The sequence below is a fragment of the Chlamydomonas reinhardtii genome, chromosome 13 (genome assembly GCF_000002595.2).
Source record: "Chlamydomonas reinhardtii strain CC-503 cw92 mt+ chromosome 13, whole genome shotgun sequence".
Classification (NCBI taxonomy): domain Eukaryota; kingdom Viridiplantae; phylum Chlorophyta; class Chlorophyceae; order Chlamydomonadales; family Chlamydomonadaceae; genus Chlamydomonas; species Chlamydomonas reinhardtii.
The window spans coordinates 3,482,441-3,504,940 of record NC_057016.1 but is presented as its reverse complement, the minus strand read 5'-3'; the positions used below and the strand labels follow the sequence as shown (position 1 = coordinate 3,504,940).

Sequence of the window (22,500 nt, the reverse complement as noted above, 5' to 3'; positions counted from 1 at the left end):
GGTTGGTTCTCTGAGTAACGAGGTAACGCCCACGAGAGCGAGCAATACTTAAGTACCTATGTTGCATATTTGAGAGGCAATTGTTTGTTTGCAGCGCAACTGCATGATCGGAGCATCGGGGGGCACACCATACGCGCGAGCCTTGTGCAAACCGAATTCCGCCACCACCACTCCCCGCGACGCGAGCATCTGTGCTTAGTCTCCTTACCACTTCTCCTTGCCCCAGCCGGGTGGCAGTACCAGCCCTGTCCGAATCGCCAAAGGACCACGCGCGCCCAAGGCCCATACTTTTCCAAACCACCTGAAAGCATGCCATCAGCTACACCTGGCACTTCAAGTCCGCTGGAGCCTACCCACGGCATCACCGCTTCCCCCACTTCGTCGTCATTGTTAAATGGCTGGCACAGCCGGCGTGCCCATGCCCAACCCGCCGCTCAGCTCCAACGACGCGAACCAATCCTGCGCCGCCGCCTCGCGCTGCCCCAGACCCGAGTGCAGGTGGTGGTACGAGTGGTGGTGCGAATGGTGCGAGTGTACGTGGTGCGCGCCGCCCGCGCCCGGCGGCGGCGGCGGCGGGTGTGGCGGCGCCGCCTGCCCCAACAGCGACAAGAACTGAGCGCACATCTGCCCCACACGAGATAGCGTGCGCACCGCCGCCGAGCGGCGCGCAGCGCCCGCGCCGCCGCCGCCGCCGCCACCGCCGCCGCCACCCGCTGACGCCCCTGACGCCGAAGCGCCGCCAAAGAAGGAGGGCGTGGAGGGGCCCGCGCCGTCATCACCGGCCGCCGGCGGTTGGTAGTTGGTCAACGACTCTGCGGCGGCGCGGCACTGGTCTAGCAGGGCCGCCAGGTCTCGCGGCCGCGGCCAGGCGGGCCCCAGCGACGCCGCCTCTCCCTCGCTCAGCTGCGGCGAGGTGGCGGCCAGGAAGGACAGCGCGTGGTGCGCGCAGGCGTACAGCTTCTCAGCCACCTGCGCGCTGTACTCGCTGCACACAGGCACAGCGGCGGCGCTACTGCCGACCGCGGGGTTGGAATCCGAGAGCCGGCGGCCGCCGCCGCCGCCGCCGCCGCTCGGCGTGGCGCCGCCAGCCGCGCCTAGGCCTAGGCCGCTGGCGGCGCGACTGGCGGGCGGCGGCGTGGAGAAGCCGCCGCCGCCAGCGGCGCCGGCGCCGCCGCCGGCGGGCGGCGTGGAGGGCGTGCTGAGGCTCCCCAAGGTGTCCGACATGCCACGTGACATGGAGAAGCGAATGCTGGGTGATGTGGAGCCCAGCGTCGCCACGCCAGCAGGTATCGGGGAGCCCAGGCCGCCGCCGCTGCCGCCGCCGGGCGTGCCACTGCCGCCGCCTGCACCCCCTGCCGCGGCGGCGGCGAAGGCGAAGGTGGCGGCGCCGCCGGCGGGCGGCGCCGCGGCGCCGGCGGTGGCGACGCGGAACCAGCCGTCTGCTGCGGGCATGCCTGGGGCGGGCATGGCCGCCAGGGCTGCCTCCCGGGGCGTGCGCGGGCGGCAGTCCACGGCGAAGGACTTGGCCAGGCTGGGCGCCGCCAGCCACGTCAGCAGCGTGGACAGCGCGGTCCTGTGGGTGTGGGTGTTGATGTGTGATGGTGTTGGTGTTGATAGCGCTGATGTTGATAGTGTTGGTGTGTTGGCGAGCAGTGTTGTCTTTCCCGCTACCCCTCTCCTTACCACTACTCCCTCCGCCCCTGCCTCCCTCCGCCCCCGCCTCCCCCTCCATCCGCGCCCCTCCGCTCCGCACCTGAAGTTGACCAGCGACGCGGGCAGCACCAGGTGCCAGCCGCCCAGGTAGGGCGCCAGCTGCCCCAGCAGGAACAGAGCCGCCTCCAGCTCCACCAGCCCCGACAGCGTCAGCGGCTGGGCGCAGTCGCCGCCGGGCGGCAGCACCGCCAGCAGCAGGCGAGGCTCCAGAGCCAGCAGCAGGTCCAGAGCCTGAGGGGTCACGAGAGGGGTGAGGGAGGGGAGCCTAAGGCGTCACGAGAAGGGGGTTTTATATTCATGCTTAGTTAAAAAAGTGGTAGGCCGTAGGCACTGTATTGGTGAGAGGAGGGAGGCCAGAGGAGGGGGCCAGATGGGCAAGACGCTAAGACGGGAGGACTGCATGAATCTGTGCCGTGGGAGGTGCCTACGTGCAAGGTATGTGCCTAGCACAGCAATGAGTTGCAACGCCATGGTTTATCAACCTGCAGCATCCACACTCCCGACCCACACCAACGGCTCACCTGCTCAACCCCCAGCCGCGCACGGCCACCCTCCCACCCTCCTGCCATGCCCGTTCTTTCCCTCCTTTCCCCTCCTTTCCCCTCCTTTTTGCACACGCGCACCCACACGCACACGCACACGCCCGCACGCACCTCCCGCTCCACGTCCACGTACTGCCCCAGCGTCCGCAGCAGCGCGCTGCTGAACTGCAGCAGCGTGCACCACTGCCGGTGCACCGGAGACCACACGCCGCCCGAGCCCGCCGGTCCGCCGCCGCCGCCGCCGCCGCCGCCGTCCGCGGGTACCAGGTAGGCGCCCGCGGTGTCGGCCGCGGCGGTCAGGGCGGCGGCGGCGCCGGAGGTGGAGGCGTAGGTGCCGTCCACCCCGGGGCGGTAGGGGCCGGTGCCGGTGACGGCGACGACGTTGAAGGCGGCGAGGCGGCCGCCGCCGGCGGACAACAGGTGGCGTCCAGCCGCAACCACCTGGTCCAGAATGCCCCTGTCGACACACACACACACCAAACGTAATACTGTTACAGTATAGCGTAATACACCACACAGGAACACACATATATATATATATATATACACACACGGTTTTACCATATCCGCATTGAAGCTTCACAACCCCCCTTGCAGCTGCGCTCTGCAAGTTTGGCTCGGTTTGGTAGAGTTCGGGCCGGTACTTGCAACCCCCCCTCCCCGCCGCCGCCGCCGCACCTGTCGTGCAGCGCCTGTGCGCCCTCCGGCACCTGCGCCACCGCGAGCGCCAGTGCCAGCATGCCCACATCGCCCGCCGCCGCCGCCGCGTCGCCGCCGCGCAGCGACAGCAGCGACGCCACCGCCGCCGACTGCCCGCCCGCCGTCGCCGCCGCCGCCGTCACGGCGGCGGCGCCGCCGGCCGCGATGGCGGCTGCTCGTCCCGCTGCCTCCAGAATGTGCCGCCCCAGGTCGATGTGCGCCATGAGCGGCGGCAGCCACTCGTGTGTGGCCAGGTGGCGGGTGGACTCCAGCAGCAGCTGGGCGGCCAGTAGGGGGCTCAGGCCGCCCGCGGCCGCCAGCTCGCACAGCTGCGTGTCGGGAACAGGTTTGGGAGGGGAGGAGAGGGGATGAGAGCGTGCGTGCGGTCAGCGGCGAGGGTGCAAGGCACACGATACGGTACACATTGTGTGGGGGTACGAAGCTGTTCGGGATAGCTCCATAGCGTACAGCGCTCGTGATCACGGTAAGAGACAGGATGGTGCGCAGGAATGAGGCGAAGGAGGAGGAGGAGCGCAAGCAGACCAACCCCATGCCCGCCCCTGCTTTGCTTTGTGCGGTACCTGAGGCAACATGGACAGCAGCGCCGACGACAGCTGCTGCCGGTCTGTGGCCGCTGCCTCCGACTCCAGCGCGCCGCCGTCCGCGCGCGCCGCCGGCAGCAGCTGCAGCGTCAGCAGCAGCGACCCTGCCAGCGAGTCCGTCACCTGCCCCAGCACCACCGCCGGGCACTGCGGCAGCCCCGCCGCCGCCACCACACGCGCCCAGCCCGCCACCTGGCGCGCGAGGGAAACCACCAGCGCCAGGAAGGCGGCGTCGGCCGCCACCCCGCCGGAGGCGCCCGCCACGCCGCCGCCGCCGCCGCCGCCGCCATTGCCGGGATTCCGCCGTGTCTGCGGCGTGCCGTACACGCCGCCCAGGCCCAAGCCCGGGGTGCGCGCCGGCGTGGCGAAGCCGCTGGCGCCTCCGCCACCGACGCCACCGACGCCACCGCCGGCTGTGCCCAGTAGCGCCGGCCTGGCTGCCTGCACCGCCGCCAGCAGCAGTCGGGTTGCGGCCATGGCTGCGGCCAGGCGGTGCGCGTGCAGCCGCCGCAGCCCCCAGTCCGGAGCCTGGCTGGCCGCGCGGCCCTCAGGCGAGCTGCACCAGTGGAGCAGCGAACCCACAGCAGCCGACGACACAGCCGCAGCGGTGGCCAGCACGCCGCCAGAGGTGCCGGCGGCGGCTGTGCCGCGGCCGGCGCCGGGCGTGGAGGGCTCGGGGTTGGAAGCAGAGGAGGCGGGGGCGGGAATGGGGTCGAGGAGGGCGGCGGCGGCACCGGGGGACCCGGGCGCGGGCGTAAGGCGGCCGTCACGCGCCAGCACTGCCGCCAGACTCGCCGCGGCTTGCAGCGCCGCCAGCTTGGCCTCCGCCACAGCGCACCTGTACACGTCAGAAAAACAGACGAAATGGGACCACATCACTTCCATTAGTTTGCTACAAGGTCTCACACTCTGTCTGGCCTTCTCCACACCCAAAGCAGCAGGCGCCGGCCTTGCACATACGGTGCTTCGATACACGGGATACGCGCGCAGCGCAAATCATGCACCGTCTATTTGTATCCGTTCATGGGTCTATTTGCCTTATGACAGCTCCGACTCACGCGCTGCTGACGTGTCCCAGCGCCAACGCCGCCAGGTCAGCCGCCTGCAGCGTGTCCGCCGCCGGGCCCAGGAGCGCCGCCAGCCGCCGCCGGCTCAGCAGGCAGCCCTCGGCGGCGCCGGCGAAGGCGCACGGCGCCACGGCGGCGGTGGCGGCGCCGTAGGCGGCGGCTGAGGCGGCGGCGGAGACGGACGAGGCGGAGGCGGCGGTGAGGGAGGCGGCGAAGGCGGAGAGCGCGGCGGTGGCCTGCGGCTGAGGCGCCAACAGCTCTGCGCTGGTGTTGCACCTGCATATGCATTGTTGTGGTTGTGGGTGTGGATGTGGGCGTGGGCGTGACAAGCAGGTAACGGAACTGGACGGGGCACGTGTGGTAACTCTGAGCGCTGTGGAACGTGTGCGGGTCAGGGCCTTTGCTCCATACGGAGTCCGCGACGCCGTGCACGTGCGGCATGCCACGCATACAAATCACCTATTCATACAGCATTGCGCTCACGCCACCGCACGGACACCTACACACGACCCGCGCCACCACCACACCCACACAGGCACGCACGCACGCACCCACGCACCCAACGCACGCACGCACCTGCTGACCAGCGCCGCGCCCAGCGGCTGGCGCGACAGCAGCTGCGCCAGCGGGTGGCTGGGCGGCAGACCCAGCACCAGTGTGGGGTCCTCCATGCCTCCTCCCCCCGCCCCTCCTCCTGCCGCTCCCGCTCCGGCGCCTCCCAGCGAGGGCGACGACGCCGCGCCCGGCGAGCCGCTGGCGCCGCCGTGGCTGCTGAGTGCGTGCGCGGCCGCCACCGCGCCGTTGACCAGGTCGTCGTGTACGGACTGGATGTCGTACAGTGCGGCGCCGCCGGAGGCCAGCAGCGCCTTCACGCCCGACAACTCCTGAACAGGCAGGGGTTACATTCATGATTATTTAAGGAGTAAAGGCGTAGGCAGGAATAGTAGTAAAGCCGGCGAGGTTCAGGGGTGGGGTTGCAGGGCTTTTGGTCGCGTGAGGTGGGGCGAAGGTTCCAGGCCGGTCCCAAGCCCGAACACGAGACCCAGGCAGCGCGCCATGCTCCGAAGCAAGCAATATGACAGTGCTCGATCCGCTTGTGCTCTAGGACACACACCCACACACCCACATCACACACACACATATACGGCAACGTACAAACGCCCGTGGTAGTCCCGTACCTGTCGTATCTCGGGCGCCAAAGACACCGCGTCCGGCTCCGGCTCCTGCGGTCCCAGCGAGGGCGGCGGCCACAGCCCCGCCACCACCCCCGCACCCATCTCCAGGTACAGAGCCGCCGCGGCGCGCTGCAGCATGCCCACCGCAGCCTCCACCTGCGGGACAACCACCGCCGGGCCACTGCCGGCGGCGGCACCGGCCGCCGGCGCCGCCGCGGCCTGCAGCAGCCGCAGCAGCGTGCCCTCCCTCACCACCCGGTCCAACACCGCGTCCGCGCCGCCAGCCGCCGGCGCCGCCGCGCCGCCGTCCGAGCCGCCGCTGGCGGCGGCGGCGCCCGCCGCCGCGCGCGCCCTCGCCACCGCCTCTGCTGTGAGGATCTGCAGCGCGTACGCCTCGCACAGCCAGCGCTGCTCCACCGCATCCACACCACCCAGCGGCGCCTCCGGACTCTCAAGCGGCGCGGAGCCGTCGGCGCCGCCGCCGGGCGCCGGCAGCGCCGCCACGCCGGCGGCGCGGTAGGCGCCCACCGGCGCCAGCGCAGCCTCCAGGCCCGCCCACACGTCGCGCGAGCGGCGCAGCACCGCCAGCGCGCGCGCCGCCGCCGCGGGCTGCTGCCACAGCGCCGCAGCCAGCCGCAGCGCCGCCGCCAGCACCTGCGGCGCCTCGCGCTTGAAGCGCGCCGCGTGCTGCAGCGCGATGTGGCAGCCGTCCAGCGCGGTCTTGGGCACCTTGTGAGCGGCGCCCGCTCCTCCCGCCCGCTTCACGACCGCCCCGCCGTGCTGCGGGTGCGGCGTGCCGCCGGCACCACCACCGCCCGCCGCCGCTCCCAGCACCTCCGCCTCCAGCGGCGACGGGAACATGAGCGCGTCCAACAACTTGGCGTGGCACGCCACCGCCTCCGCCGCCAGCGCCGCCGCCAGTGCGTAGTGGCGCGGGTGCGCCGCCGCCGCTGCGTCCGGCGCCGCCAGCAGCTGGCGCAGGCAGGCCTCGGCCGCCGAGTGCGACGGCACCGCCAGACCTAGGCTGACGCCGGGCAGCGAGCGGCCCACGGGGCGGGACACGCAGGCGGCGATGGACAGCAGCGCGCGGAGAGCCAGGTAGCTCACCTGTTGGTGGGGGGCGCGTGGGTGTGTGCGGGATTGCGGGTGTTTCGAGGAAGCGCCACGGAGGGGGAGGGAGAGGTGACGGTTTGTGCACGTGACTGCACGTGGTTTTGTTCATGATGTACTCCCGCACGTGTCACATGAATGCGAACGGCCAGCTGAGACAGCGAGCGCCGGGAGGCAGCCGAATCATCCCTACCTGTATGTCACGCACGCCTCAACGTCACCCAGCACCGTTCACTGTTCCCAGCGCAACGACAGACCCCTCACCATTTACCCCCCCCCCCTCATCCCCACCCACAAAAAGATCTCCACACATGCCCTCCAGAACCCCCCCCCCCCGCGCCGCCCCGCAGCTCCTCCCAGACCCGCGCACCTGGCCCTCCGGCTGGCTGTCGTCTCGATCGCTCTCGCGGTAGGCGATGTAGGAGGCCACGTGCGCCGCCGGCGGCGGGTCGCCCCCCGCCAGCAGCCACTCCTCCAGCGGCTGCTCCTGGCTGTGCGCGCAGGCGGCGGCCAGCAGCGGCGGCACCAACGACACCAGCTCGGCCGCGGAGCGCTCCAGCGCGGGTAGCTCGGGGCGGGAGGCGTCCTCGGCGCGAAGGCGCTGCGTGCATGGGTAAGGAAAGCACAATGGGGAAGGGTTGGTGATGAGGTGGTTGGAAGGAAGGCGCGTGTGCAGTCATGTGCTTGGTGTGGGCGCCGCCTCCCGCCCTGAGCAGCCCAGCAGCTACCGCCGCCTGTTATCCACCCACCTCCAGCTCCTCCGCGGGCGGCGGCATGCACCGGGCCAGCAGCACGCCGCCATGCAGCAGCAGCAGCTTCAGCAGCGCCGCAGACAGAGTGGACACGTGCAGCCGCGGCGCCGCCGCCGCCAGGAGCTGCTCCGGCGTCAGAGACGCAAACGCGCCGCCTCCGACAGCACCAACACTGCCGCCCCGGACGCCAGCGCCTGCCGCCGCCGCGGCCGCCACAGCGCCCGACACGCCGCCGCCACCGCCGCCGCCGTACGGCACAATCGCGCCCGCCGCCGCCGCCACCACATACGACGCCGCCGCCGTCGGCAGTGCCTCCACCGTCACCTGCGTCAGGTCGGGGTCGGTCACGAAGGCGCCGGCCGTGACCGCCAGCCGCAGCAGCCGCAGCGCCGCCGCCGTCAGGCCCCAGCGCTCCTCCTGCGCCGCGTAGCGCCAGGCGTGGTGCGCCGGCAGCAGCTCGTGCAGCACCCACAGCGCGGCGGCGGGCAGCGGCGCTGCCGCCGCGAAGCCGCGCGCCAGCAGCCCCGCCAGCAGGTCCAGCAGCGCCCGCGTGAGCGGGTAGCGCCCCGCCGGCGCCTCCAGCCCCGCCTGCAGGCCGCTGAAAGCGGGCAGCAGGCCGCAGAAGGCGTCGATGCCCTGAGGCACTGTGAAGCTCGCCAGCGACTCCAGCGGCACGGAGGCAGGCAGCCCAGACAGCAGCCCCGCGCCGCCGCCCAGCCCGGCGGCGGGGCTGGCGAACAGCGGCAGCAGCGGCAGCAGCGCCAGCACGCGACCCGGCGCCACCGCCGCCACCGCGCCCAGCAGCTTGGCCGCGTCCGACAACAGCTGCAGCGCCGACACGCCGCCGCTGTCACTGCTGCTGCTGCTGTCCAGTCCCTCTGCCGCCATGCGCGCGGCCAACTGCGGTGTTGGGAAGGCGCCACAACAGGGTTAAGCATATGGAGCAACTGGATGTACCAGCAGGCCTGCATACACGGCTCTCCTCTCTGCAGCGGCAATCCTTCGTGCCACACATACAGCACACGCACATACAGTGACTACTGCTTTGCTTTTTGCTTGTGCTTCTTAACACAGTGACTACACCACCCGCCGCGACCGCCCCAGGAGCAGGGCGGCGGCTGCGTGCAACAGCCGCGCCCGCCACCTACCTGCGGCCCCAGCGCCAGGATGCCTGCCACCACGTCCGTCCAGCTGCGAGTGGCGCCCGCCGCCTGCTGCTGCTGCTGGTGGTGGGTGTGGTGGTGGTGTCCGCGCGGGCCGAAGGTGACGCTCTGCTGCAGCAGGTCGGCGGTGAGGCCGGGCTCCAGCGCCGTCAGTTCCGCCAGCAGCGCCAGCGTGTCGCCCAGGTCGGACAGCAGCCTGAGGAGGTGGGGAGAAGGAGAAGGAGGTGAGGAGAAGGAGGTGGGTATTGTGAACTGTGAAATTCCAAAAGCGCCGGCACAACAAGGGGCATAATACTTGCGAGTCATTCCAACCCCTGGCGTAGGGAGAATGGGGCAGAGGTCGTATTACGACAGTGGGCACAAGGGAGGGAAGGAGAGAAGACGTGTTGGACGAGGCGGAATCCGCAGCCGATGGAAAGGGCCCTCCACACAGCTATGCCCTCTTGCACAGCGCATATGCCGTGAGCACAGACGCACACATGCACACAAGCACACACGCGCACACACGCATGCGCGCAGGTGCCGCACCCCGGGTCGCCGGCGTGCGTGAGCGGCTGGTGGTGGTGCAGACAGTGCTCCAGCGCCGCCACGCAGTGTGAGGCGCGGCCCAGCAGCAGCACCTGGCCGCGGCTCTGGCCGCCGCCGCCGCTCACGTCCGCGTCCCACGCCACCAGCACCCGCCGCCCGCGCAGCTCCGCCAGCGGCGCCGGCAGCGGGCACAGCGTGCCGATGCAGCCCTGCGGCAGCTCCAGCCCCGGCACCGACGGCGCCAGGTTCCAGGGCAGCGGCGCCGCCAGCTCCACCTCGCCCCCGCCCAGGTGCCGGATGGCCGGCTCCTGCGCGTCGTGTAGCACCACCAGGCTCACGTGCCGCTGCAGGAAGCCGTAGGCGGCGCGCGCGCTGTCCGCCGACGCCGCCGTCGCGCGCAGCAGCCGCAGCAGGTGCCGCGGCGACGCGGGGAACAGCCGCGCCGCCGCCGCCAGCAGCGCGCGCAGCGGCGCGGTGGCGGCGGAGCCCTCGTCCCACAGCTCGCCGCAGGCGCGCGCGTCGCCCGCCACGCACAGCCTCAGCAGCCCCTCCACGGCGTCGTAGGTGGCGGCGTCCACCGAGTCCACGCCCAGGTCAAAGGCGGTGCACAGCACGCACAGCGCCTTAGTGCCCACGCCGCGGTACACCAGCAGCAGCGCGCCCACGGCGGCGCCGCCGCCGCACAGCGCCGCCAGCGCGCCGCCGGCGGCGGACAGGCCGCCCACGGCGGCCACGCGCGCCTCCAACTCCCGCGCGGCGGCGTCCAGGTCGCGGACCATGGTGCTGCCGGGCGCGGCGCCGGCGGCGGCGTAGGCGCCGTCCATGAGCCGCAGGCAGCCCGCCCACGCCAGCAGCAGCAGCGCGCTGCCCGGCCCCGCAGCGTACTGGCTGATCTGGTTGTGTACGTCCACCGTCCGGCCGCCCAGCGGCAGCAGCGCCTCCACCGAGCCCGCGCCGGACAGGCCCGACGCCCCAGAGTGCTGCTGCGGCGCGCCAAAGGTGGGCGGCGCGGAGGGCGGCGTGGGCGGCGCCGCCGCGTTGGCCAGGCGCACGTGGCCCGGCAGGTCCAGGCAGCTGAGCAGCAACAGCCCCGCCAGCGGCTGGCACAGCTGCGCCGGGTCGTTGGGATCGAAGGAGGAAGAAGACGCGGTGGCAGCAGGCACGTCGCCGGTGTACGGCGGGGGTGCCGCCGTGCCGTTGCTGCCGGCGGCGCCGCCGCCGTGGCCGTGGTGGCCGGCCTTGGAGGGGAAGACGCGGTCCAGCAGCAGCCGCGCCAGTGCCTGCGCGCGCTCCGGCTTGGCAGCCACGCCGCACACCTCGTGCAGCAGCAGCAGGCAGTTGAGCAGCTCCAGCCGCTCCGCCAGCAGCTGCGCCCGCATCTCGCTGTGCGCAGCCGACAGCCACTTCAGCGTGGCCATGCTGCCGGCGGCGCCCGCCGCCGCGGTCGTCAGCGCGCCCGCGGCGGCGCCAGCCGCCGGCTGCGCGCCGAGCGCGGTGCCGAGGCCGGCTGCTGCACCGCCGCCGGCCGCACCGCCCGCGGCCTCTTTGAGTCGGCGCGTGATAGCGGCGGCGCCTGCCTCCAGGTTCTCCCGCAGCCGGGCGTGCAGCTGCTCCTCCAGCCCGGCCTTGGTGAGGCGCGACAGCAGGTCCTCCAGAAGCCCGCCCGCCTCGTCCGGCTCGCCAGCTGTTGTGGGGTTTGGTTGTGGTGGAGATTTGATTGGTTGGTTGGTTTGGAGGCATGTTGATGGGTTCCAGGGATGAAAAGCAGGCACGGAGCGTCGTCACAACGCGTAGAGAAGATTGGTCGTGGGTCCGGGCAATCCGCGCCCGGGCAATCGCGTCGCGCTGTTCCCAGCAGAGCAACGCTAGCAGTTGTCCTTTCCAAAGCATCCTCAGCTCACCCTTCAGCATCACCACTTGGATGCATTTGAGCAGCACGATGCGTTCCGAGTGGTAGTAGCGCACCACCTGTCAATGGGCGGTGAGGTAGGGGCAGCGGCGTCGGCCAGAGCAGGCACTTAGCATCCGAACGCCCCGCACAAGAGCCCCCGGTCCCCCGATCCTGACCGCGCACAAGTGCATGCATGTCAGTGTTCCCTGGGACACTTGGCATGGGTGATGACACGGCCGCTTCCGGTTGCCCACGCGGGGGTAGCGTGCGGCCTAGCTGTTCAGCTGCCCGTGCCGGAGGCTCCCCTTTCCACCCTGCAGACCCGCCCCTCGCCAGCTTCTATGCCGCTCTCCCCTGCTGCCCAGGCACCTGCAGCAGCAGCTCATTCACAGCCACGGGGTCGCTCTCCGGCAGCTGCTCCGGCGTCAGGTGGGGCGCGTTGTCCTTCAGCCACCGCTTGAGCAAGAGCATGGCCTGGACCTCATCCAAATCCTGCACAGATCGCAGCATGCACCCGATAAGCCTCCATGCGCACAAATGCATTGAGGCCGCAGCTGGCCGGGTCCAGATTTTGGCAGCGAGTGCGGAATGGCGCCAACACGGCGGCTTGTCCTCACCAGCAGCTTCGCCAGTCGCAGCGCCAAGGGACGGTGCTTGACATCAAAAACGAATGCCTTTCCCTTGAACTGCAGCCTAGTATTCTCCGAAATTTGCTTCCGCGACGCCTCGTTGCTGGGACGGAAGCGTTGAATGCCATTAAGGAGCCAGTCGAAATTCTCTTCCAAAGAAGCCTTGCCAACTTTGCCCGACTGCAGCTTGCTGTGCAGCGCACTAAACGGGCTGAAAATAAGGGCGTCCATCGTGTTTGCCCTTCCTATATTCCTAACATGTTCGTTTTCGTGCAGCTAACTAGAAAACAGGTGATCTGGTGCGTCTGTCGCGGGTTCAGTCAAGTCCAATGGTGCATTGGTTATTCTCGCACTGCAGGGCTATCGGCCTTCTGACAAATGGTGTAAGTTTGGACCTCAAACGACATCTTCGAGCAACAATGCGGGCGTCTTGAGCTGCTTTCCCAAATACTCAGCTAGGCCCTGCTGGACAAATGGCAGCAAACGCGCCTGGAATGGCGTCAGCGTCGCTGGCACCTGGACTGGCGCGTAAGGTTAAAAAGGTAAGAACTTGTCCTGCCAACCGAAGTTGCGCTTGGGGATCAACCCTGCTGGGGCTTCGCTGGCTTGAGAGGCACAGCCAACACACGCTACTGATGCGTGCAGGTTCTTGAGATAAAGACGGAGACGCCGGAGCTCCTTAGCTCGTTGCAGACCCTTTCGACCTTCTACACGGACAACACCCCAGCAGCCCGGCGCGGGTTGCGGACCACTATCGAGAAGCGCGGCCTGGCCATCAATGAGCGCTTCATTGGGGCAGCAGAGTCGGTCATCAAGGTAGGTCTGCAATTGGGCGTGACAGGGGCGCGCGGCGGAGCCGCAGCTACCGTCTGCGCTGCGGGGCGGGGTGGGGGCGGAGCGCGCCCAGGCGCAACAGCCCGCTGCCACCATCGCACATGCCTCCCCCAGCCGGTCAACGCTGCAACCCCCTCCTTCTGCCCCTCCACCCCCATCCCCCACCCCCAACCCCACCACCCACCATTACTCGCCAGGCGCTGGATGAGGTGCAGCGCAGCCTGGACGCTCTGTCCGGCTCCTGCGGCGCCATCAGCGGCGTGGTGGCCGCCACCAAGTCCTCCTCAGCCAGCTTGCTGGCGGACACGGAGCGGCTGGCTCGGGACCTGGAGGCGGTGGAGCGGAAGCAGGTGCGGCGGCGGGGCTGAGTGGCATAGGGCGGGTGGCGGGTGGCGTGGGGCGGGGGCTGTGCTCTCAAGCTATGTAGTGGTTGGAAGTGGGTGCCGAGATGGGTAGAAAGAGGAGGCGCTCGGACGGCGGCAAGGCACCCAATACAAAGACAAGGGATTGGCGGTATGTCAGTCATCGGAACGCTGGGGACGGGCGGAACGTTGGCGGCGGGGAGGAATCCCCACGAGGGTGTCCTGCCAGGGCCGCCGGGGCATCGCCACGCACCGGTCCGGCACAGCAGGCTCGCGAATGGATAGCGGGCGGGCCAGCAGAAGCAACACTGAAGCAGGCGCTGCAGTCTGCTGCACCGCCCGTTGCCTAGTCACGTGGATACGGCACCGGACCGATGCGCGGTGTTGCCCCGGCAGACAGGTACTGGTGCGGTGAGGGCCGTTCGCGCACAGAAAGCGCGGGCACGGGTCCTGCGGGCCGCGTTGCCGCCGTGCACCATGCGGCGGTTGCTCGTCCGCGCGCGCGCACGCGCACGCACACGTCGCACAGCCTGCGTTTCCCCTATCTCGTGTTTCCTAACATACACACGTGCACACACAGGGCCTGGTGGCTCAGTTCCTGGACACCTACCAGCTGACGCCGGAGGAGGTGGCGGCGCTGCAGGTGCGCCGGCGGGGTGGGAGGCATGGGCAGGGGCGGGAGCGGGGCCGGGGCCAGTCAGGAAGATGTCGGCTGCCTGGCAGCCCAGCCCGGGGCGGGAGCTGCCAAGTACCGGGTAGGGGCGGGGGCAGGACTGCAGGTGGGGGAGGGCACGCAGGGCTTCGCACGTGGGCGGGAGTCGAGAGGCCTTGTCGGTGGCGCCAGGGGTCTTGCTGGTGACGATGTAGTCTCCAGCCTAAGGTCTTAACCCACGTCATCACGCTTTCGCTGGGCGCCGTGCACACCCGCGCACACAGTGCCTTCTGTGTTCTTCCTCTTGTTGCTTCGCTAACACACACACACACACACACACGCACACGCGCCAACACGGCCTCAGGGCGAGGAGGTGAGCCCCGCCTTCTTCGCGGCTCTGTCGCGTGTGCGCGCCATCCACGACAACTGCCGGCAGCTGCTGCGCACGCACCACCAGCGCGCGGGTCTGGAGCTGATGGACCTCATGGCGGCACACCAGGAGTCCGCCTACGAGCGCCTGTGCAGGTGCGTGAGGGGAGGGGGGCCGAGGCTGGGGCTGGGGGTGGCCGGAGGCTTTGGAACATAGAAATGGGGGGGCCGAGGCTGGCGGGGGGGGGGGTGGCCGGAGGCTTTGGAACATCGAAGTTGGGTTCGCGGCATTTGAGGTAGGAAGGCGTCGTGTAGCGCCATACGCGGTCTGCAGCCGTCAATTGGCTGCGCAACATTACCTTTTGCCTTGCGGAGGTTAGCCCGCTGCCGCTGCCACCACCATCATCATTGAAGCCAGCACCACCGAACCACCACCACACCACCACCACCACCACCACCGCCACCACCACCACAGCCACCACCACTGCGCAGCCACAACCTCTGAGCCGCCGCCGCCCTCTGCCTGCACAGGTGGGTGCAGGTGCAGTGCCGCAACATCGGCGAGTACGACGCGCCTGAGGTGGAGCCGGCGCTGCAGGCGGCAGTGGCGGCGCTGCGGGAGCGGCCGGTGCTGTTCAAATACTGCGCGGAGGAGGTGCGGGGGCGTGCGCGTGTTCGTGTGGGTGTGTGCGTGTATGGGTGTGTGTGTGTGTGTGCGAGCGTGCTGTTTTTACGGTTAGCGGGGAGGGCGTGCATCGTTTCCTGAGGTTTGGGGGCTGCATGCAGCAGGGGCGGATCCTCGTCTTCACCTCGCCTCCCTTCGTCCTCACCTCCACGGCTTCACCCCCACCTGCCCTGTCCTCACGCCTTATCTTAACTCGCCCTTCGCGTGTGGCCGTGTGCGCGCAGGTGGCCACGGCGCGGCACAACTCGCTGTTCCAGCGCTTCATCACGGCACTCACGCGCGGCGGGCCGGGCGGCGTGCCGCGGCCCATCGAGATCCACGCCCACGACCCGCAGCGCTACGTGAACGACATGCTGGCCTGGGTACACCAGGTGGGTGGGTGGAGGGGCGCTGGGGCTTTGCTCTGGACCAATCCCGTGATCAAGGAAACAGTAGCGCTGCAAGGAGAAGCTGCAGCCGCACATGCGAGCTACTGTACGGGGGCGTGGGGGGCATGGACGTGTTGTGGCCGTGGCCGTGGCTGACCATTCCGATTTTTGTCCCAGTCGGATTGCGGTAGCCCATGGCCGTGGCTTGAGGTGGAGGTGATGGGCGCTGAGTTGCCAGCACCATGTCGCCCCTCCAAACTGTGCAGTCCTCCGTCCTTCATGGACCGCTAACCCTCATGCACCACAATCTTTGCGCTCCTCCTCCTGCTGCGCCTGCTGCTTCTGCTAACGCCTGCTACTCCTGACCTGCACCTCCTGCCGCCTCCCTTGCGCTGCGCCCTCCTCCCAGGCTCTGGCCAGCGAGCGCGAGTTCGTGGTGGCGCTGTTTGGCGAGGAGGCCAGCAGCCCCGAGGCGGCGTCGGAGCAGATGGCGGGTGAGCCGCTGGAGGGGGAGGGGGCGCCGGGCAGTGGGCCGCTGAGGGTTTGTGAAGTGGGGGTTACACGCATTAGGTTTACGAAGTGAAGTCGTGGGCGGGGTTGTAAATACCAGCCCAAACTAAACCAAAACCAATGAAAACGGGAGTGCAGGCAGATGCGGGGGGTTGCGAAGATGGTTGGAACGCGGAGCTAGCGTGGTTTGTGTGGTGGGGGAGGTGAAGTGGCCGCCGGGTGGCCGGGCGGTGGGAGGCTTGCAGGCGGCGTAGGTGCGCTGTGGGGAGCTGAGCTTGGAAGCGGAGAACGGGTGGCTTTGCAGTGCACATGGGGCTGACTCGCCGGCCCCACCCTGCCACCGACTCAGCCCACCCGCCTCCGACATCCCTACGCTCCTCGCAGACACGCTGAGCGGCAGTGACGCGCTGCACACGCCCGCGCTGCTGGACCGCATCTTCGACTCCATCTGCCGCCCGCTCAAGCTGCGCGTGGAGCAGGTGCGGCCGCCGCCCGCAATGTCTGTGTGGGCTCGGCAGCGGGGCAGCGACCCGCCCCGCCGCCCACCTGCCTTTCGGCTCAGGGGTTATGGCCTTGGCGCGCCCCCTCCCCTTGCCCTGGCTGTGTATACCGCACCCTCATTGGCAGACCGAGCATATGACCCGCTACTCAGCGCCGGCTTGCATCGTATCAGCCAACCAACGAGCTGTAAGCTCACCTTCTCATTCCATCCCTTCCCCGCCACCCTCTCCACCCCCAAACCCCCCCCCCATCGGTAACGACGCACCTGCTGTACCAATGTGCCTGGCTAAACTCCGCTTATCACAACTTTCTCATATACATAACCCCCCGATCCCCCTGCACCCTCTGCACCCCCCCCCCCCAAGGTGCTGATGACCTCCCCGCCCACGCTGCTGGCCTTCAGCCTGGGCCAGCTGCTGTCCTTCTACACCGGCCTGGTGGCGCGCATCCTGGGACCCACCGGCCAGCTCACAGCCACCCTGGCCGCCTGCAGGGACATGGCCAGCCGCGTCTTCTTCGAGCAGCTGAGGGCGCGCGGCGACAAGCTGCGCCGCAACCCGCCGCCGCCGCCCAAGGACCTGTCGCCGCCGCAGCAGGTGCGGTGCTGCGTGTGTTGAAGAGCACAAGGAAAACATTGCGCTGCGGCGCTGTGTGTGGGCGTGCCGGTGCGAAGCAAAATGGGGTGCGAGGCACGGAGTGGGGGTGTTAGATGTGGTGTCTGCGCGGAGCGAGGGTGGCGCAGGGTCGGCGTGTACGTGGCGCATTCCCGCAGCCCTTGGCCGCGCAGTGCCGTTGCTCTTGGTGTGCTCCACCCTCAAAAGCGCCGCCCCCAACCGCCGCCCCCAACCGCCCCAAACCAACCGCCGCCAGGTGGTTGAGACGGTCCACCACCTGCTGGAGATCATCAACGCCTACGAGACAGCCATGGAGAGCCGCCCGCACCCCGGCGGCGCCTCTGCCTCGGGCGCCGCCGCCGCCAGCGCCTCCTCCGCCGCGGGCGGCCCAGAGGAGCTGGGCCCCGTGCTGGCGGCGGTGCTGGACCCGCTGGCGGAGATGTGCGAGCGCAGCGCGGAGGCGCTCACGCCCGACGCGCCCTCGCGTGTGGACGAGGTGGCCCGGCTGGACCCCACCGCGCACCGCGTGTACCTGATCAACTGCCTGGCGGCGGTGTGGCAGGTGCTGCAGCACCGCGCGGCCGCCAGCGCGCGCTCACGGCAGGTGCGTTGGGGGTTACAGTCATGATGAATAATTAAGGAAGTGGTAGACGGTAGACAGGCTTTGGGGTGCGTGCATGGGTACGGCAGGTGCGTTGGGGGTGCGTGCATGGGTACGGCAGGTTTGCCGCATGGTTGCGGCTCTGGCTGTGTGCGTGGGGCTGCGGGGGTCGGAACACACACAACACACGTGCACACGCCGCGCTGTGTCGACCCCTTGCTTTGCCTTTTCTTAACACACGTGCACACACATGCACACACACACACGTGCATACACTGCATCGCATACACTGTCTTTGCGCAACGTTTTCCTTGTGCTCTTTATTACACACACACACACACACACACACACACGTGCATACACACACACACACGCTTGCACAAATGCGCGCGCCTGACGCAACGCATTGCATGCACAGTCTGCGTGTTCCCTATCTCTTGCTAATCCTAACACACACACACACACACACACACACGCCGCTGCCCCACGCCGCTGCCCCGCGGCATCGACGTCCCCATAAGCTGTGCGTGTTCTTGGACCTGGTGCTACATGGCCGCATGAGGGGAGTACCTAGCGTGTGCCGCCTCCGTCACACCATGGAGTGGGGAGCGGGGGATTTCCCCCGCCAGCCCATGGTGCTGACACCCCATGTGCATTTGCCGTCATGCATGCGCCCATGCCGTCCCCCGCCTGTTTACTTGCTCGTGGTCGCCCACCCTCCGTCTCTTTCCTAAATCGCGCAACCCCTAGTACGGTATAGTTAATTGGGCTGGGACTGGGCTGCGTGTTTGCTCTTGCTCGTCGCGCGCCGCCGCGCTAACATGTTCCTTCGCTCTTGTTCGTGACACTCCCCTGCTGCCGCCCTGTGCTCTGTTGTTTTCTTATTCGCTCGTAGGTGAGAATTTCATCGCGGATTGGGCGGGAGCTTGGACTTAGCGGCCAGGAGTAGCGACGCGGAGCTAGGAATTGTAGGAGTGCCTGGGCCTCACGGTACCGTGAGCACATGCATGGGTTTGCACCCTTGAGAGCGTGTGGACACTAATCCCCCCTCGAGGTTAGAGTAGCGGGGGTTGCGCGATTTCCGGTTGGTAAGACCGGCGGCTCACCGCAGCAGGTATACGAGGTAACTTCAGGTAACATCCGTAAACCGTCGCTTTGCTGCATCGCATACACTGTCTTTGCGCAACGTTTTCCTTGTGCTCTTTAACACACACACACACATATATGCACACATACACGCACACAGGTGCTTGAAGCCATCGAGGCGCACACGGCGGCGCTGGTGGGCGGCGAGGTGGGGCGGCTGCTGGCGCGGTGCGGACTGGCAGAGGTGGTGGAGCGGCTGCGGTTGTACCAGCAGGCGCAGGAGGCGGAGGCGCAGGTAAGGCAGAGAGCGCGCGGGAGAGGCGGCGCCGCCACCCCGAGCAGCGCGTGACAGTGGGTCGGGTGGCGCCTTTTGGCGGGGGTGCAGGGGCGCATGTGGTGGCGCTCCCACTGCCGGGCTAGTTTCCCGACGTTCTCTCCGGCCACGATCTACACTGCCCTCAGCGCTTCGCCTTCTGCGGTCCTCGGCGTGCGCGCCACCGCTGCCTCCCCTACCCCCACGCTCTCCTCGTCGATGGGGTTCGGTTCACTTTGGGCTGGTACCGTATCTACAACCCCTCCCCCTCATGCGCCTCCCCCCCTGCAGGTGCCCGCCAACGACCCCGCACTGGCCCTGCCGCGCCTGGCGGAGGCGCTGCGGTCGTTCTTCGTGCTGGTGTCCAGTCCGGACGCACTGCCGGAGTTCCAGTCCGTACAGGTGGGCTGCACGGTTGCGGCGCCACACAGCACCACCTTGCACTTCACGCGTATGGACTGCTTGTGATTTAACCGGCTTTACCCAATTACACACACACACACACACACACCGCCCCGTAACCCCGTCATGCCACGTTAATTACACACGGACTACGTGTGGCGGACCTAACACGGACCGCGACGCACCATGTCACCCTGCGCTGCCTGCAGGTGCCGCGGCTGCGTGCGGACGCGGTGGCTCGTGTGTGCCGCTCGCTGCTGGAGTGCTACGAGCTGGTGTACGCCGCCATTGAGGACCCCACCAACGGCTACCTGGAGGCGGGCGGCGCGGCGGCGGTGAAGCACACGCCCGCGCAGGTGCGCACCATCCTGGGCGTCATCTGACCAGGCGGCGGAGGAGGCGGGGATGGAGGAGGTGGAGGTGGAGGAAGCGGAGGAGCAGGCGGAGGAGGAGGCCTGGTGGTTTGGGATGGAGGAGGTGGCGGTGGCGGTGGGAAATGCAAAGTTTGGTGGCGCGGTGTACTGAGTGCGAGAGCAGCCAGGAGGTGTGTGGGTGGAAGGGGCTTGGCAAGAAGGGCTTGTGTTCGGGGCCAATGCTCAATGCCCATTGTAATTAATATCTCTCATGAAGCGTTGGGATTCGCGGGGGGCGGTGGCCGGCTAGGCTGTGCAAGGCCCTAAGAAATGCGGCTCGATTGGACAGGAAGGGTCAAAGGGACGGTCGGACGAGGCGGCTCAAGACTGAGGCCTTTGGTCAATCCTGTAGGGACGGGCTGCCGGGCGGGGCTCCGCCCGATGCACATCTGATGGCCTGACGATAGGGACAACCTGTGCATGTGCAAGTTGGCGTTGACACAGGGTTTGACATGCCTGTCGAGGGCCCAGTCGCCCGGCGTCCGCGCAGTTTCCGCCCCGCATGGAAAATTTTCTGAAGCGTTTGACACAGCTTTACACTGCATTTGTGCTGAACTGCTAATTTGCCGCTTGCCAATTTCCATCTGCCATGGACTGCCTGGACTTGACCGCAACTTGCCACCTCTCACACAGAGTCACAGCTTGTGCGTGTGTGCATCCGGCGCTCTCAACGTTTGCATCCAATTCCACATTTGCACACCGCCCCCGCATCAACGCAACCCCAACCTCACCAACGCAACCTCGCCAACGCAACACCAGCCAAACGTAATCACACACGGCCATGCAGGTGCGCCCCGACCCCACGGCAGCAAACAACACCCGCCCGCCCAGGGGAGGCGCCCTCCCCTGCGCCCGCCCCCCCCCACATGCCCACCACGACTGAACACAGGGCACCAGGCCCCACACAACTGCGGCGGCCGCGCATTCACATGACCACGTCTGCCTGACACAGTGACCCTTGGCTGACCCGCGCATCACAATCGAGACTATGCTTCTCACCACCCTCTGCTCTTGCTTGTGCAAGGAATTCAATGGTTGCCCCTGCCTGACCCGCGCATGGCCTGGAGGGAGGTCCTGGGTCACAGCAGCCGCTCATGCGAGCACTCTGCCTCCCCTGAACATAGCAGTCCTGGCGCAGTCGCTGCCGCGGCGGCCCAGGCCGCAGCCACTGCTCACGCGAACCCCATGCCGCCCGGCGAGCTGGGTGCGGGCGGCGAGATGATGTCGGCGATGATCTTGACGGTGGTGTCGTACAGCTGGGTGCAGGAGGCGTCCTTGCGGGAGTCGCCCTGGGGGGGGGGGAGGGCGGGCGGGGGGGGGATACATCGAGGGGTTACATTCATTGGATAACTGGGCGGGGGACAGGGTTGTTCTCACCACTTTTAGTAAAACAACCCGAGACGCGAGGACGCGTGACAGGACAAACGGGGGGCGGGGGGTGGGTGGGTGGGGAGGGTTTCCGAGCGCGGTTGGTGAGGGTTCCAGGCATGCGTCAACAACACGCACTCACACGGGACGCAGCAGTAGTCGTACCTGCCAGTAGTCGCCGGCGCGTGTGTGCAGCACCAGCGGGCACATCAGTGGCGGCCCCAGGTACAGACCCGTGCGGCCTGAGGTAGGCGGCGGCGGTTGGCGGTTGGCGGGTGGCGGTTGGTTCAACAGCGGGTGCGGCGCCGCCAAGCTCAAGCCTGGCGTACATGCAGCTGTGGCAGTGCTGGGGCAGCCCCGTGGGGCAGTCCGGGGCCGGCATGCACAAGTGGATGCGGCCGCCCCACCGCTAGGGCACGTGTGACACACACCCACACCCACACCCACACCCAACCACCCACACACACGCACACACACACGCACACAAACCCCCACCAAACCCAATCCAACCAGCTCCAGTGCTCACAGGCGGCCCACAGACGGCCCACAGACGGCCCACAAACGGCCCACAGACGGCCCACAAACGGCCCACAGACAGTCCACAGACGGCCCACAAACGGCCCGCCCTTCTCACAGAGCACAGCGCATCTTGCAATCGGCCGTGCCGGGCCACACACACACGCACCCACCCACCCTGCAGCTCCGGCTCAGTGAGTGCGTACAGCGCCGGCAGCGCTCCATAGTAGGGGTGCTGCGCGAACCACTCCTCGGCCCAGCAGAACATGCGGGTGGCGGGGTAGCTGCGCTGCGACTTGTGCCACAGCTGCGTGGCAGCGAAGCCTGGAGGGTTGGGGTGGGGTGGGGTGGGCACACCAATCAAGCAAGCCGCAACCCTTGATACCGTAACGAGGGGCACGGCCCAGCACGGCGTAGCACGGCACCACCCCACATCGCACAGGACCACACGACGCAAGCCGAAGTGTGTTCGGTGCCCACGCCCACGCCTACGCCCACGCCCATGCCCTCGCCCACACCAGCATGCACATGCCCCCGGCTGCATTGCGCAAGCCAACACGCTGGCGCTCGCGCTCACGCCCTCGCTCACCCGGGTGCACCGCGAACACGTCCACGCCGGTGCCGCGGCTGCGCACCGCCAGCTCGCGAGTGAACATGCTGCGAAGGGGTGGGTGGGGTTGTAAATACCAGCCCAAACTAAACCAAACCCAATGCAGTAGACCGAGGGGGGGTGTTACATTCAGAATTGAAGAAGAAGAAGTGAAGCGAGTGTATGTGGGGGGGGTGGGGGGTGGGAGCGGCCGAGGGGTGAGGGTGGGGGCTGCTGCAGGCATGAGCGACTAGGCAATCGTGTGTTGGGCGGGGAGATATGTATGCTTGCTATGCGGATCGATGACGGGCGGCCACACCTGGGGAGTTCATCTTGACCTGCAAGGGCTGCGAGCAGGAGCTGCCCGTCAGGAAGGTGACGCCGCACCTCAAGTCCTGGGACACTGGTGCCAACACCTTCAAGAAGACCGTGCTTGTTGCACTGAC

At 68.2% G+C, this 22,500-nt stretch overlaps 3 protein-coding genes across 3 annotated transcripts in view; 1 reads left to right on the top strand and 2 right to left on the bottom strand.

The window, feature by feature from the left end:
* Window positions 1-5: 5 nt before the first annotated feature.
* Window positions 6-12,121, bottom strand: CHLRE_13g587800v5 (uncharacterized protein). The gene is made up of 15 exons (XM_043069699.1): window positions 11,860-12,121; window positions 11,612-11,734; window positions 11,253-11,319; window positions 9,352-11,035; window positions 8,809-9,019; window positions 7,658-8,560; window positions 7,279-7,509; window positions 5,802-6,905; window positions 5,200-5,507; window positions 4,615-4,899; window positions 3,536-4,394; window positions 2,934-3,283; window positions 2,367-2,712; window positions 1,754-1,944; window positions 6-1,573 (listed from the first exon to the last, which is right to left on the bottom strand). Exons 2-15 carry the CDS (start codon window positions 11,711-11,713, stop codon window positions 391-393), a joined length of 7,824 nt encoding a protein of 2,607 aa, XP_042917674.1. The 5' UTR covers window positions 11,714-11,734; window positions 11,860-12,121; the 3' UTR covers window positions 6-390.
* Window positions 12,122-12,260: 139 nt separating this feature from the next.
* On the top strand, window positions 12,261-20,256 carry CHLRE_13g587750v5 (uncharacterized protein). The gene is made up of 14 exons (XM_001693826.2): window positions 12,261-12,413; window positions 12,517-12,687; window positions 12,903-13,055; window positions 13,648-13,710; window positions 14,084-14,244; window positions 14,620-14,743; window positions 14,998-15,144; window positions 15,551-15,635; window positions 16,036-16,130; window positions 16,518-16,748; window positions 17,023-17,370; window positions 18,614-18,748; window positions 19,058-19,168; window positions 19,378-20,256. Exons 1-14 carry the CDS (start codon window positions 12,345-12,347, stop codon window positions 19,549-19,551), a joined length of 2,067 nt encoding a protein of 688 aa, XP_001693878.2. The 5' UTR covers window positions 12,261-12,344; the 3' UTR covers window positions 19,552-20,256.
* A 2-nt stretch (window positions 20,257-20,258) lies between these two features.
* The window catches only part of CHLRE_13g587700v5 (uncharacterized protein), a 5,702-nt gene continuing 3,460 nt past the window's right edge, over window positions 20,259-22,500 (bottom strand). The window contains exons 8-11 of the mRNA XM_043069698.1: window positions 22,055-22,122; window positions 21,643-21,789; window positions 21,115-21,191; window positions 20,259-20,870 (exon numbers count right to left, since the gene is read on the bottom strand). Coding sequence (XP_042917673.1) covers window positions 20,754-20,870; window positions 21,115-21,191; window positions 21,643-21,789; window positions 22,055-22,122 — 409 coding nt within the window. The 3' untranslated portion in view covers window positions 20,259-20,753. The remainder of the gene's footprint in view (window positions 20,871-21,114; window positions 21,192-21,642; window positions 21,790-22,054; window positions 22,123-22,500) is intronic.

Excerpts from the sequence above, each read along its gene's own strand:
- CHLRE_13g587800v5 (XM_043069699.1), bottom strand. The coding sequence starts at position 11,713 with ATGCTCTTGCTCAAGCGGTGGCTGAAGGACAACGCGCCCCACCTGACG. Across the intron at positions 5,508-5,801 it reads TGGCGCCCGAGATACGACAG|GAGTTGTCGGGCGTGAAGGC; the intron begins GTACGGGACTAC and ends CTGCCTGTTCAG. Across the intron at positions 4,395-4,614 it reads CTGGGACACGTCAGCAGCGC|GTGCGCTGTGGCGGAGGCCA; the intron begins GTGAGTCGGAGC and ends TGACGTGTACAG.
- CHLRE_13g587750v5 (XM_001693826.2), top strand. The coding sequence starts at position 12,345 with ATGGCAGCAAACGCGCCTGGAATGGCGTCAGCGTCGCTGGCACCTGGA. Across the intron at positions 15,145-15,550 it reads TGCTGGCCTGGGTACACCAG|GCTCTGGCCAGCGAGCGCGA; the intron begins GTGGGTGGGTGG and ends CCCTCCTCCCAG. Across the intron at positions 19,169-19,377 it reads CGGAGTTCCAGTCCGTACAG|GTGCCGCGGCTGCGTGCGGA; the intron begins GTGGGCTGCACG and ends CGCTGCCTGCAG.